Source organism: Lepus europaeus, chromosome 18 (genome assembly GCF_033115175.1).
Source record: "Lepus europaeus isolate LE1 chromosome 18, mLepTim1.pri, whole genome shotgun sequence".
Lineage (NCBI taxonomy): Eukaryota > Metazoa > Chordata > Mammalia > Lagomorpha > Leporidae > Lepus > Lepus europaeus.
In genome coordinates this window covers 18,836,177-18,851,776 of record NC_084844.1, presented here as the reverse complement: position 1 = coordinate 18,851,776, position 15,600 = coordinate 18,836,177, and the positions used below count along the sequence as shown (strand labels likewise).

Here is a 15,600-nt window from a genome sequence, read left to right as displayed (position 1 = left end):
AGAGTGAAACAGAAGATAAAGATTTTTCTCTCTCTCTCTGACACTCTGCCTTTCAAATAAATAAAATAAATCTTACAGAAAAAAAAGTTTAATTTCATTTTGTTTTTGGCAATATGGTGGGACATGATACTTAGGCATCTCCTCTTCCTATCCTTGTGTAAAAACCAAACAGATTCAATGTAAAACACAATTTTCACTGCATTGCTAAACCCACTCGAAGACATGTAAATCCTCAAGAGGCACAATGAAAACACCACTTTGAGATGTGAGCAAGGTGAGGAGCTAAACCAGAGATTCCTCATTCAACAGAACATGGAGGTAAGCTGAAGAGATCACAGGATCTCTGCATCTTGGCAGAGGAACTAAAAATCCTCTCAGAAAGCATCTTCAATTTTGTCCCTAAAATTTTTCCAAGATTAAGTCCAACCAAACATGAACTGGAATTAAAATCATCAAACACAAAGGAAATTAATCAATTTCCAGTCATAAGCACCAGATTTATGCCCCAAGATCACAGATATTAGAATAGTCTGCTACAGAATACAGGGTAATTAGGGAGCTGGCATGGTGGCACGGTGGGTTAGGCTGCTGCCTACGATGCCAGCATTCCATATGGGTGCCGTTTTGAGTCCCAGCTGCTCCACTTCCTATCCAGCTCCCTTCTAATGTGCCTGGGAAAGCGGCAGAGAATGGCCCAAGTGCTTGGGCCCCTGCACCCATGTGGGAGACCTGGAAGATGCTCTTAGCTCCAAGCTTTGGCCTGGCCCAGCCTGGGCCATTGTGGCCATTTGGGGAGTGAACTAGCAGACGGAAGACCTCTCTCTCTGTCTCTTACTCTCTGTAACTCTGCCTTTCAAATACAAAAAAAAAAAAAAAAAAAAGAGTAATTAAAGAATATTTAAATATAAAGTAGAATTATAAAAATGAGAAAGCATAAAACACTGTGAAAATAATTAGGCAGGGACCAGTGCTGTGGCGCAGCAGGTTAACACCCTGACCTGAAGCTCTGGCATCCCATATGGGCGCTGGTTCGAGACCCAGCTACTCCACTTCCAATCCAGCTCTCTGCTACGGCCTGGGAAAGCAGTGGAAAATGGCCCAAGTCCTTGGGTCCCGACATCCACATGGGAGACCTGGAGGAAGCTCCTGGCTCCTGGCTTCGGATTGGTGCAGCTCCAGCCGTTACGGCCAATTGGGGAGTGAACCAGGAGATGGAAGACCTCTTTCTCTCTTGCTCTCTCTGCCTCACCTCTCTCAGTGAAACTCTTTCAAATAAATAAATAAAATCTTTAAAAAAATAATTAGGCAGACTACATAGAGAATTTTACAACTGGGAAATGTAAACATTAAATATAAACAAACCAAACAACAGAAAACAAAAAGCCCTAAAACAGATTAGATATAGCTAAAAATATTTGTAGTACAGTAATGAAAATGTTCTGGAATTAGGTCATAGTAATGGTTGCATAGCCTTGTGGGCTATACTAAAAACCTTTGAGTTGGAAGGCTTTAAAGGAGTGAAAATTACGGCCCATGAATTATATCTTGAATAAAAAGATGTAGTAGAGTAGAATACAGATGGAATTACTTAGATTCTAGCACAGAGACAAGGAAACAAGGTTAAGAGCCAGAGAAAAATAAAAACAAACAAACCAGGAGTCATGGAGAATAGAATAATACACATGTAATTGAAATTCCAGAAAAACAGGAGACAGCTAGATGAAAATTTTATCTTGGGCACCAATTTTATTTTGGCACCAGAGGGTTGAGCCAACACTTGGGATGCCTGTATCTCATATCAAGAGTGCCTGAGCCTGGGAAAGCAGCAGAGGATGGCCTAAGTGCTTGGGCCCCTGCACTTGCTTGGAAGACCCAGGAGATGCTCTGGCTCCTGGCTTCAGATAGGTCCAGCTCTGGCAGTTGTGGCCATTTGGGGAGTGAACCAGCGGCCAGAAAACCTTTTAGTCTGTCTCTGTAACTCTACTTCTCAAAACAAACAAACAAACAAAAAAACACTAAAAACACTAAAAAAAAAAAAGATGCCTGGGATTGAATCCTGCCTCTGTTTCCAATCCAACTTCCTGCTCATGCACCTGTGCGGCAAAGGATGCAGGCCTAAGTACTTGAATTTGTGCCACCCACATGGGAAACCTGGTTAGAGGTCCTAGCTCCTGAATTTGGTCTGGCATTGCAGGCATCTTGGGAAGTGAACCAGAGGACAGAAGAGCTGTCTCTCACTGTGTTCTGCCTTTCAAATAATTAAAAATGAAAAAACAAAGTCCACCCTAGCATGAACCTTTTTAAAGAAGTTACTGGAATCAAGGGGAAGGGTATTTGGCCTAGCATTAGCAGTTAAGCCACTAGTTAAGATGTGTCTGTACCACACTGGAGTACCTGTTTCTGACTGCAGAATAACTAATCTTAGTGCCTGCTGCATCTGCAATGTCTTATTTTTTATTATTGATATTGGTTTTATATGTTTTTCTCCTTTTAGTATCACAAATATGTCAAACTACTATTTTTTGTGGGTTTTCAAAAATTTATCTGAGGGGCCAGTGTTGTGGCTTAGCAGGTAAGGCCACTGTATGCAATGCCGGCATCCCATATAGATGACAGTTCGAGTCCCGGCTGCTCCACTTCTGATCCAGCTCCCTGACTGTGTGCCTGAGGAATCAGCAGAGGACCCAAGTGCTTGGGCCCCTGCACCCACGTGGGAGACTGAGAAGAAGCTTTAGGCTGCTGACTTCAGATTGGCCCAGCTCCACCTACTGCGGCCATGAAGGGTGTGAACCAGCGGATGGAAGACTTCTCTGTGTCCCTCCCATTCTCTAACCCTGCTTTTCAAATAAATAAATAAATAAATACATAAACCTCTTAAAAAATTATTCGAAGGCCGGCGCCGTGGCTTAACAGGCTAATCCTCCGCCTTGAGGCACTGGCACACCGGGTTCTAGTCCTGGTCGGGGCGCCGGATTCTATCCCGGTTGCCCCTCTTCCAGGCCAGCTCTCTGCTATGGCCCGGGAAGGCAGTGGAAGATGGCCCAAGTCTTTGGGCCCTGCACCCGCATGGGAGACCAGGAGAAGCACCTGGCTCCTGGCTTCGGATCAGCGCGATGTGCTGGCCGCAGCGGCCATTGGAGGGTGAACCAACGGCAAAAAGGAAGACCTTTCTCTCTGTCTCTCTCTCTCTCACTATCCACTCTGCCTGTCAAAAAAAAAAAAAATTATTTGAAAGGCAGAGATAAAGAAATGGAGACAGAGAGATTTTCCACCTGTTGGCTCATTTCTCCAAATCCCTTTTACAGTCAGGGCTGGACCAGGCCAAAGCCTCGAGCCAAGAACACAATCCAAGTCATCACCAAGACGGGATGCGTATCTCAGGCGTATCTTAACCACTAAATATCTAAATATTTTTGCTGATTTTTTTCTCTGCTTCCTTTATGAATTACTGAGATAACATGTTAAAGTCTCCCAGTGACAGTGGATATATCATTTCTCCTTACAGTTCCATCAGCTTTTGATTTTCATATTTTCAGGTAGTACTGTAAGTACATACAAATTTAATAGTGTTTACAGGGGAAGTGAATGCTAGTGATGCTACATACCTCAATGTTTATTTTATCTCACAAAACTGCAATAGTTTTGTTTAGGTACACCTGGTATGTATTCTTTCACCCCTTTTCTGTAACCTTATGTTTTAGGTAAATTACCAGTACCAGGGCCATCTTTGTTGCCTTTCACACATCAGGTGGTGGCTTAACTACTGCACCACAATGCCAGTTCACCCCCCCCCCTTTTTTTTTTTGACAGGCAGAGTGGATAGTGAGAGAGAGAGAGAGAGACAGAGAGAAAGGTCTTCCTTTTGCCGTTGGTTCACCCTCCAATGGCCGCCGTGGTAGGCGTATCGTGCTGATCTGAAGCCAGGAGCCAGGTGCTTCTCCTGGTCTCCCATGGGGTGCAGGGCCCAAGCACTTGGGCCATCCTCCACTGCCTTCCCGGGCCATAGCAGAGAGCTGGCCTGGAAGAGGGGCAACCGGGACAGAATCCGGCGCCCCGACCGGGTCTAGAACCCAGTGTGCCGGCGCCACAGGCAGAGGATTAGCCTATTGAGCCACGGCGCCAGCCCCCCCCCCCCTTTTTTTTAACCCCACAAAAACTATTTTACATAATGCTTATTTTATGTTTACTTAATAAATACCCATTTTCTATCTTCATCATTTATTCTACTACCTCAAATCTTATTTCTGTGACCACTTTCTTTTTGAAGTAGATCCTTTGTTACTTTCCTAGTGAATTCTTATAACTTTTGTTTGTCTGAAATCACTTTTTTTTGCCTTGTTCTACAGACATTTCAGTTAGTATGCACATTAACTCTAGGCTAGCATATACTTTCTCTGCCTGCATCATTCCACTATATTCTGGCTTCTAGAAGATAGCTTTTGAGAAGTCATTAGTCTGTATTTCTATTACAGAAAATCATGTTCACTAGAGTGCTTTTAAGATCTCTGTGACTTAAGCATCCTCTGTTACAAAAGCATGTGTCTACATGTGGATGTCTTTTTATTTATTTAACCAGTTTGGGATTCTTTGGCTTCTCATATTGTAACATTTTGGTCTCTTTTATAAATGCTAAAAATTCCTAGCCATTAATTCTTCAAATACTGTTTCTGCCCCACCCCTTCCTTTTCTTTCAGTATTTTTTTAAGATTTATTTATTTATTTGAAAGTCAGAGTTACACAGAGAGAGAAGGACAGGCAGAGAGAGAGAGAGATAGAGAAGGACAGACAGACTGGGACCGGGGGAGTCTTCCATCTGCTGGTTCACTCCCTAATTGGCCGCAACCACCAGAGCTGTGCTGATCCGAAGCGAGGAGCCAGGAGCTTCCTCTGGGTCTTTCCACATGGATCTTTGGTCCATCTTCTACTGCTTTCCCAGGCCATAGCAGAGAGCTCAATCAGAAGTGGAGCAGCTGGGACTCAAACTGGCACCCATGTGGGATGCCGGCACTGCTGGTAGTGGCTTTACCCACTATGCCACAGTGCTGGCCCTCTGGTATTTTAATCTTTATTTTAAAACTGTTAACTCTATATTCCAGGTTTCTTAAGTTCCTTTTAATAATTCTATTTGTGGGGCCAGCACTATGGTGCAGTGGGTTAAAGCCCTGGCCTGTAGCACCTGTATCCCACATAGGCACCAGTTCAAGTCCTGGCTGCTCCACTTCCAATCCAGCTCTCTGCTATGCCCTTGGAAAGCAGTGGAAGATGGCCCAAGTCCTTGGGCCCCTGCACCCACGTGGGAGACCCGGAAGAAGCTCCTGTCTCCTGGCTTCGGATCCGCTCAGTTTTGACCATTGTGGTCATTTGGGGAGTAAACCAGCGGTGAAAGACCTCTCTCTCTATATATATGGCTCTACCTTTCTGTAACTCCCTCAAGTGAATAAAATAAATCTTAAAAGAAAAAAGAAAATTCTACTTGTTTTTGTCAAGCATCTGTAACACCCCCAGTCTAAGGTCATTTTAATTCCCACTTTCAGGTTTTTGTAAACTATCCAGGGAATTTGGATCTCAAATCCAAAGTGAGGAGGGCCTTGTGGTTTCAAAGTGCCAAGATATGGGTGAGCATTGTGGTGCAGTGGGTTAAGTTGCAGCTTGGGATGCCCTGTCCTGTATCAGAGTGCCTGGTTTGAGTCCTGGCTACTCCACTTCTGGGATCCATCTTTTTGCTCATGTGCCTAACAGACAGGGCTTCCTGTTGCCTATGTGGGAGACCCAGATGGAGTTCCTGGCTTTCAGCTTTGGCCTGGTCCAGCACTGGCTGTTGTGAGCATTGTATCTCTCTGTCTCTCTCTCTCCCTCAAGTAAATAATTAAACCTAAAATTTATATATATATATATATATATATATATATATATATGTATATGTATATATATATTTATTTTTTTTACAAAAGTAAATAACAGGTCCTGATTTCTAAGACTGACAAAATTGGTTCTTATGGCCTCAGGTTGGTATATAATTTCTTTCCTTTTTATATTTTTAAAATTTGTTTATTTGAGCGGTAGAGTTACAGACAGTAAGACAGAGAGAAAGATCTTCCATCTGCTGATTCACTCTCCAGATGGCCTCAATGGCCAGAGCTGAGCTGATCCGAAGCCAGGAACCAGGAGTTTCCTCTGGGCCTTCCACGAAGGTACAGGGCCAAAGCACTTTGGCCATCCTCCACTGCTTTCTCAGGCCATAGCAGAGCTGGACTGGAAGAGGAGCAGCTGGGACATGAAGCAGTGTCCTTATGGGATGCCAGCAGAGCTGGTGGAGGCTTAGCCTACTATGCCACAGTGCTGGCTCCCTTGTCAACCTTTTTTTGGAAAGCTAACTTACAGCATGTTCTTTAAAACAAAACTGGGGTAGGCATTTCACAAAGTGCTTAAGACGCTGCTTGGGACAGCCACACCCCATATTGGAGTGCCTGGGTTCAAGTCCTGGCCCCACTTCCAATTCCAGCTTCCTGCTAATGTATAATCTGGGAGACAGCAGGTGAAGGCTCAAGTCCTTGAGTCTCTGCCAATCACATGAGAGTCCCAGATTGAGTATCTGGCTCCTGGCTTTAGCCTGGTCCAACCCTACCTAATGCAGGCATTTCAGAAGTGAACCAGCAGATGGAAGATCTCTGTCTCTGTCAAATAAAATGAAAATAAATAAAAATTTCTAAAAAACATTGGAAGAATAAATTCAACTTGATACTTCCATAGGCCAAGATGAACCTGTGCTTTAGAACTGAGTTTAATTAACCATGTACAAAAAAAGATCTTATTTCTATAGTCTTTACAGAGGCAAGATACAGAAAAGTAACAGAAATTGGAAACCTACTACTAACCACCACCAAAAGTTATACTAATTCTATCAACAACAGAGATACTTTTCACCAAAAGTGAGTATATAGCCTCTATACGCTGCACACCCCAAATAAGAGTGGCTCACTGGTACCTTATACTACTACTACTTCTTTTTTTTAATAGAAAGCTTTGTTTAATAAATATAGATTTCATAAATACAGCTTTTGGATTATAGCAGTTAAGTACCTTATACTTCTGTCTCAGCTCCTCTGTGTCTTCCTTCTCTACTTCTAGGACACGGCGTCGTTCAGTAGCATCTTCGGCATAATCAAGCTTGACAAAAATCGATATGGTTAGTCTTCACTCCTAAAGCACCCAAGTTATCTATGAAAAGAGTCATCATACAACTATATTGTTTGGAAACAAAAAAATTTATGATGAATGTTGCTCAGCTACTTCTTGCTTTATTGTCACTCCATGGAGAAAACAGCATACAAAATAATTCATTAATTCTTTCATGCTGGTAGTTTCCTACAGGCACATTTGTTGCTGATAACAGATTTCAATGTTTATTGCCAAAAAATTAATAAATAATAAATGAAGAAAATATTCTAGGCAGTGAAATGCAGGTATCACAGATAAAAGCTGCCCAGAAGGTTTAAGGGCAAAGCTTCCACCCAGCAGATATTCTAAGACTGGAGCAACACTGCCTACTGAAGCAAGCATCAGGATCTTGGTCTAGGTCTGATATCGCCTCGCTATATAACCAAACCAACTGCTTTCTGCCTCAGCTAAAACAGGGACATTACTTACACCCCATGTGTCTCACGGGTAGTAATAAATGAGAATGTGAATACTTAACAGTCCCAAGAAAAATATTCAAACTACATGCAATCTGATAAATATTCCTGCTTCTCACAAATATTCTTACACTGATATCTGAATTTGGAATATCAATCTTTAATATCCCACAAAACGAGTAGATTAATGAGATCAACTTACCTCCATTTCCATGCGACCCATGCCCATGACATCATACTTGACAACGATTGGGATGGGATCTGTCCTCCCTGTAACAGGAACACATCATCACGGTAAGAGGCAAGGCCAGCCCAACAACTCACTTCACATACTGGGCTTGGGTGGTTAGAGATCTTGCCTTGGAGTGCAGAGACCAGAAAGCTACAGTGAACCAAACACAAGCCATTCTCACAGCTTACACTCAAGCCTTACTTTTCTAGTTAAAACCCAACTAACCACATTGTTTAATCTTCAAATTGGGGATAATTCCAGATTACTATGGCAAAGTTAAGTAGTTAAGTAAATGCCAAGCACTTCTAAACAATGTCACCATGAGGTTTATAATTAAAAACTTTTGTTAGTTTCTTTTTTAAAAAATCCCCAATTAACTTCCCACCAAGAATTTACTTTGTTCACTGGTAACCTCCCACACATACTTTTAAAGCTGATAATAAATCTCTCAATTGACATGTTTAAGTAGAAAAACATTTTTAAGCATGATGCAGTAAAACTGCATCATTGTTATATAAAAAATTACAACTCCATGTGTCTAATTTTTTTTGTTGTTTTCAATGGCTGCTTTACAATTAAATGGGATTGTGAAAAATTTAAATAGAAAGCAACAGTTAGATGCCCTTAGGGACAAAGAATACTTTTATTTTTAAACTGGTGCTCTGAGCTCCCATTTTCCCAGAGTGGCTGTGATAGTTGGTAAGCTGTGAAAAGGACTAGTTGCGAAGAAAATTGACTTTAAACTAATTGATCTATGCTGGAGATTTTTTAAATAAATGTATATTTAATCCACTCATAACCAGCCAAACAAAGCAAAATGGGGCAGACAAGCACTTTACTACCACAGCTGTTTTACATCACAACTTGCGCTGTTTATTGTGATGTAAGCCCACTGAAAAGAGGACTTACCTTATCCGTTGTACACCTTTAGTGAAAAAACACAATGTTTACTTCCCTCATCATTTCACTCAGGCTGGTGTAAACAATTGTTTTTGTTGTTGTTGTTGTTATACACACACATATATATTATACCTTTGGGCTAAAAATTGAGTTTTGTCAGGCTAAATCTGAAGTAGTAAAAAAATTTTTTTGAACAAATGTCACAAGCATGACAGGTTTTAGTCCTGTAGAAGAAAGAAACCATTTTCAAAATGACTAGCAACCACTGCATCCATAGTTGCTCTAAATTTGTGGTATTAATTTTTTGTCTTTAAAACATAATGAAAAATTCGTAAGATTACCTACTTATCACCAACGTCTCATTACTTTTTTTAAGCAACGGAGAGATAATTGGGAATTATTATCATAGTTAAAAAAACCTACTTAAGTAAATAAACAATGTCTTATATCAGGAAAAAAAAATCTCGAATACAGCTTTCTTTGAATACTATCAAAGACTGCCTGTAAAACAAAATGAAAATGCATTACTACCTATGCCCAATGGTATAATAAATAAGCAGTGACTGCAATCTTTAGCAAAAGGACCAAATTAAAGACAGGTTATAAAAATGACTTCCTAAGTGCAATTATCACTTTCATAACGTCTCAGTCAGGGATTTACTGGTAAAAAATAAATGGTCCAATGAAAGAATTCAAAGAAACATCAAAGGAATTTATTTTGGCTCTTTTTGGATCTCTCAAAATTTGCATTACAAGAATCAAGAAAGTTTTGGTACAAATTCATTATCTCTGTAAACCCCTGTTTATAAACTCTGCATTAGTACTTTTGCCTTCTAAGGCAGTCAAAGTTTGTTTTAATTTATAAATTGCAGTAGCAAGTGCTAGTGCCCATTACATTGGGGGGGAAATCAAGTTTTTGACAGTATTAGAATTTAATGTTTTAACTGATTTTTTTGGCAGTTCTAACACAAACAGAAACATCCCTTCTTAACATTACCCTTTAATGAACAAGGATCAGACAAGTTGCATAAGGAAAGGAAAGGAAAATGAAAAAGACCAAGCAGAAGGATGAAGGCTACGACAGAGAAAGTAAGCCTAACATATTGGTGCACTGATGACAAAAGGAGTAATTCAGTCTGAAAATAAAAAATTACCACTGCTAAGTTTACCATCACCACAACAAGTCCAGGATCATAATGCTGTAAAAAAGAAACACCATTTGTTAGGCAGAAACCATAAGGGTAGGAAACAGGCCTTCTAGCAGGCAGATGGGATGGGGTAAAGTAACAATTGGGCTTTGTCCCTCCCCCAATTTCAGCTGAGGACAGAGGAAGGACATTTTGTGCCACAGCAGCTGTTTTCATACTGATCTGACCAGGGTGTGAGATTTTTGTGCTGCTACTTGAGAACACGAACAACCTCCTCTTCAATAATGCAGGGAGTGGGGGTGGGTGTCAATCAGTTTAAAGAGAGAACCAGCTCCAACTTTCAATCTCTCATTAACCTATTCATCCTGGTAAATCAGTATTCAGAGCCAAGGTAGGACTTTTCTCAAATCACATCAAAGCCTCAATCCGATCAACTGGACAGTGATTAAGAGTCATTTGCTTCACTAAAAGAGTTCTAGGTAGCTTGGGGAGAGGGCCTTAAGGTTTCTAAAAGAGTAATAATAAGAAAGAGGTCTAGAAAATAACCTTAGAACTTCAGTGCTTGTGGAACTTTGTGCATTTGAGTTGTGTTATAAACGAAGAAAACTCTATGTGGCTCTCCTGAGAATTTTGTTTTCTGTTAATGAAGACGCCCAGGCCTGCTAATGTCTGTCTGTCTGCACACAACAAAGCCAACCTTTGAAGGAGAGCTCCAGATAAACTCCAGAGAGACTGGCATCAAAAGAGCTGTCACATTTACAATTATTCTACTCAAGAGTTAACTCACAGAAAATAAAACAGTCTAACTTCCAAAGCAATCTGAAGGTGACATTACTGTCTGAGCCAAGCAATAATTTCTTAACATTAACGAGACTACACACCAAGGGAAAAATTCCAGTGGGGGAAAGATGTCAAACAATACATAGAAGAAGAAGCTACAACATTAAAAAAAATTATCTTTGTTATGGATGATAAATCTTATCATAAAGAATATCACATAAGGGGCCGGCTTATCACTTATGGACGCTGGTTCGAGTTCCGGCTACTCCACTTCCGATCCAGCTCTCTGCTGTGGCCTGGGAAAGCAGCTGAGGATGGCCCAAGTCCTTGGGCCCCTACACCCACATGGGAGACCCAGAAGAAGCTCCAGGCTCCTAGCTTTGGATCAGCTCAGCTCTCGCCATTGCAGCCATTTGGGGAGTGAACGAGTGATGGAAGACTTCTCTCTTTCTGCCTCTAATTCTGCCTTTCAAATAAATAACCGTAAAAAAAAAACTTATTTATTTGAAAGACAGAGTTACACAGGGAGAAATAGAGACAGAGAGAAAGAGATCTTCCATCTGCTTGTTCACTCCCCAAATGGCCGCAACAGCCAGAGCTAGCCGATCCAAAGCCTGGAGCCTGGAGCTTCTTCTGGGTCTCCCAAGTGGATGCAGCGGTCCAAACACTTGGGCCATCCTCCACTGCTTTCCCAGGCACATTAGCAGGAAACTGGATTGGAAGTGGAGCAGCAGGGATTCGAACTGGCGCCCACACAGGATGCCGGTGCTGGAGGTCAGGACTTTAACTCACTGTGCTTGCCCCTAGTGATGACTTTTCAAACACTTCTTGATTTCCTTTTTAAGGTGGGAAATATATTATTTAAAACCTATTAAATTATTAAGAACATTTTTGTTATTTATTTTCACTCCAAAGGAGGTGCCTTCAACCAGAACACTAAATACTCTCCTTAAAAAAAAAGCCTTCCTCAGCAAAATATAGACAGTATGGCTGTACCTGGGCCAACTGGAGGAGGGAAAGAAAAAAAGAACACATGCCAAAACAAGAATGTTCCAAGGGCCGGCGCTGTGCATACAGGTAGAGCCACTACCTGCAGTGCTAGCATCCCATATGTGCTGGTTCAAGTCCCGGCTACTCCACTTCTGATCCAGCTCTCTACTATGGCCTGGGAAAGCAGTAGAAGATGGTCCAAGTCTTTGGGCCCCTGCATCCACGTAGGAGACCTGGAAGAAGCTCCTGGCTCCTGGCTTCTGCCTGGCACAGCTCTGGCCACTGTGGTCATCCAGGCAGTGAACCAGTGGATGGGATGACCTCTCTCTCTCTCTCTGCCTCTCTGTAACTGTGCCTTTCAAATAAATAAATAAATCTTTAAAAGAATATGCCATATTTGATGGAAAAAACTGATATTCATATTTGTTATTTTTAAAGATTTTTATTTATTTCAAAGGTAGAGCCAGAAAGAGCGAGCGAGAGAGAGATACAGAGAAACAGAGAGAGAGGTCCTCCATTGCTAGTTCACTTCCCAAATGGCTGCAATAGCCAGGGCTGGACCAGGAACTTCTGGGTTTCCTATGTGGGTGCAAGGGCCCAACTACTTGGGCTGTCCTCCGCTGCCTTCTCAGGAACATTAGCAGGGATTTGGATCAGAAGTGGAGCAGCCAGGACTTGAACTGGCATCCATATGAGATGCTGGCATCACAGGTGGCAGCTTAACCCCCTATGCCACCATGCCAGCCCTGATATTCATACTTTCTAAATCAAAGCTTTAAGAGATGTTTTACTAATCAACTGGAATTTTATTGTCTGTATTTTTAAAAGAAAGTTTTGCTTCTACTCTGATGGATATTCCTAAATGCTTATATATTCAGATCTTGCTAAAATGTGAAGACATTGTAACTTGTAACTGAAGAGAGAATAAGGTCAAATATGAAAATCCACTGATTATGTATAACCACCCCCAACTCAGAATGATCATTCCAGAATCAGTTTTGATTTTAAATGTTACAGATGTGCCAACCTACAAAACTGACTCAAAGAACTGGACTGTAGAGAAATATTTTCCCTTTTATTTTAAGAAACACTAAGTGGGTTCAGCATTGTGGCACAGTGGATAGAGCTGCTGCCTGTGATGTAGGCATCCCATATGGGTACTGGTTCAAGTCCTGGCTGCTCCTCTTCTGATCCAACTTCCTGCTAATGGCCTGGGAAAAGCAGTGGAAAACAGCCCAAATACTTGTGCCCCTGCATCCACATGGGAGACTTGAAGAAGCTCCGGGCTCCTGGCAAGTTCCAGCCATTGTGGCCATTCGGGGAGTAAACCAGCAGATGGAAGATATCTCTCTGTAACTCTGCTTCTCCATAAAGAAGAAAGAAAAAAAGAAACATTGTATTTAAAGAGACAAACTCTAGGAATAGAGTAAGTAGGAAGAAAACATTAAAGGACAACCATGACCTGCTGATCAGCAACACTTTGGAAAAGAGAAAACAGGCTGGTGCTGTGGCATAGTGGGTTAAGCCACCCACTTGCACAACCATACAGGCTCCAGTTCAAGCCCCTGTTGCTTCTGATCCAGCTCCCTGCTAATGCATACAGAAAAGCAGTGAAGGATGGCCCAAGTCCTTGGGCCCTGCACCCGTATGGGAGACCAGGAGAAGCACCTGGCTCCTGGCTTCGGATCAGCGAGATGCACTGGCCGCAGCAGCCATTGGAGGGTGAACAAACGGCAAAAAGGAAGACCTTTCTCTCTGTCTCTCTCTCTCTCACTATCCACTCTGCCTGTCAAAAACAAAAAACAAAAACAAAAACAAGATTTCACTTTTGAAATATGTTAGAAATGAAGTTTCGGGGCCGGCACCGTGGCTCACTAGGTTAATCCTCCCCCTGTGGTGCCAACATCCCATATGGTTGCCCCTCTTTCAGTCCAGCTCTCTGCTGTGGCTTGCGATAGCAGTGGAGGATGGCCCAGGTGCTTGGGCCCTGCACCTGCATGGGAGACCTGGAGGAGGCTCGAGGCTCCTGGCTTCCGATCAGTGCAGTTCCGACCACTGCGGCCATTTGGGGAGTGAACCAACGGAAGGAAGACCTTTCTCTCTGTCTGTCTCTCTCACTATCTGTAACTCTACCTGTCAAATAAATAAAAATCTTAAAAAAAAAAAAAAAAAAAGAAATGAAGTTTCTAAAGTGATTACAACACTACAGTGTCAACAGATATAAACCACCATTTATCTCTAGAAGACTCTCCTCTTACAGATTCATTTAACACAAATATTTATTAACTCTTACTACATACCAGGCACTATTAAAGGCACTGGACACACAGCAGTAATTAAAAAAAAAAAAAAAAAAAAAAAAGTGGGAGCAGGCAACTAGCCTAGAGGTTAAAATGTTTGTATCGCACGTGTATCAGTGTGCTTCGGTTCAATTCTTGGTTCCGGCTTGTGACTCCAGCTTTCCACCAATGCAGACCTGGGAGGCAGCTGTGATGACTCAAATAACTGGGTTCCTGCCACCCACATGGGAGAGTTCCTGGTCCCTGGCTGCAACCCAATTTGGCCCCAGGAGTTGCCAACACATCAGGAGTGAACCAGCAAATGGGAACTCTTTTCTGTCTAGTGGTCACACATAAACACTCTCTTTTTTATTTTCGTGTGTGTGTGTGTGTTTCTCGTATTTTGTTTTTTCACACACACACATAAACACTCTCTTGTGCGTCTCTCAAATAAGTAAATATTTATATATTCTTAAAGCCCTATGCCCCATGAATTACCTACAATTAGGCAAAATAATCTCAGTAGCTTGAACTTCTGGCATAAGAGGGGAAAAAAACAGAACATTTGTAGAGCTAATGTATAATCAGTTCAATAAAACTAGTTTAGGTCTTTTGGAAGTGAATTTTGTGACTTTTTGATGACTTTTATATTTGTATTATATTTATATAAATATATTATTTATAAATATTTTATATTTATATAAAAGTCATCAAAAATCACAAAATTCACTTCCAAAAGACCTAAACTAATAAATGCCAAAAATCTGCCGTCGCATTTTAAAAAACTATTTCTTACTTTAAGCAATTCACATATGTCAAAGTCAAGAGTAAGACAAGGGGCTGGCACTGTAGCGTAGTGGGTAAAGCTGTTGCCTGCAGTGCCAGCATCCCATATGGGTGCCGGTTAGAGTCCTGGCTGCTCACTTCCAGTCCAGTTCTCTGCTATAGCCTGAGAAAGCAGCAGAAGATGGCTTAAATCCTTGGGCCCCTGGACCCGCCTGGGAGACCCAGAAGAAGCTTCTGGCTCCTGCCTTCAGCCTGGCGCAGCTCCAGCCCCTGCGGCCATCTGGGGAGTGAACCAGCAAATGGAAGACCTCTCTCTCTTTCTCTGCCTCTGCCTCTTTGTAACTCTGCCTTTCAAATAAATAAGTAAATCTTTAAAAAAAAAAAAAGAAAAGAAAAGAAAAGAAAAAGAGTAAGACAAGAGGGATATATCATATATATATACATATATATTTGATATATCATATCAAATTGAGCTCTGGCTCTTCTTCCAGTTTCAGCTTCCTGCTAACGCACACTCTGAAAGGCAGGAGGTGATTGTTCAAGTACTTGGATCCCTGCCTCCCACATTTGGCAGGCATTTGGGGAGCCAACCAGCAAATGGAAGCATGCTCTCTTTCAAATAAAAAGAAAGTAAATAATTTTTTTAATTAAAAAAAATGATGGCAAAATTAGGAAGGTGAATCTTCTCTGCTTTGCAAAAGCCCTGTCAGTGCATTTAAGTAACATTTCATTTCTTAAAATGACTACATACAACTTTCAGAAATGGTAAAAAATTGTACACCTATTTCCAAACCAAAGCTTTGTTTTTATAAGATTTCTCATGAAAACTGGAGTCTTCAGTGTGATAAAAA

At 41.6% G+C, this 15,600-nt stretch overlaps 1 protein-coding gene across 4 annotated transcripts in view; it reads right to left on the bottom strand.

Moving 5' to 3' along the window:
* GPATCH8 (G-patch domain containing 8) overlaps window positions 1-15,600 on the bottom strand; it is a 104,176-nt gene that overhangs the window by 25,921 nt on the left and 62,655 nt on the right. For 3 of the 4 annotated variants that reach the window (XM_062215622.1, XM_062215624.1, XM_062215623.1), the window contains 2 exons: window positions 7,837-7,904; window positions 7,081-7,167 (listed from right to left, as the gene is read on the bottom strand). In XM_062215622.1, the coding sequence (XP_062071606.1) occupies window positions 7,081-7,167; window positions 7,837-7,904 (155 nt within the window). Of the gene's footprint in view, window positions 1-7,080; window positions 7,168-7,836; window positions 7,905-9,920; window positions 9,966-15,600 lie in introns of all 4 variants that reach the window. The other variant, XM_062215625.1, reaches the window with a different exon arrangement.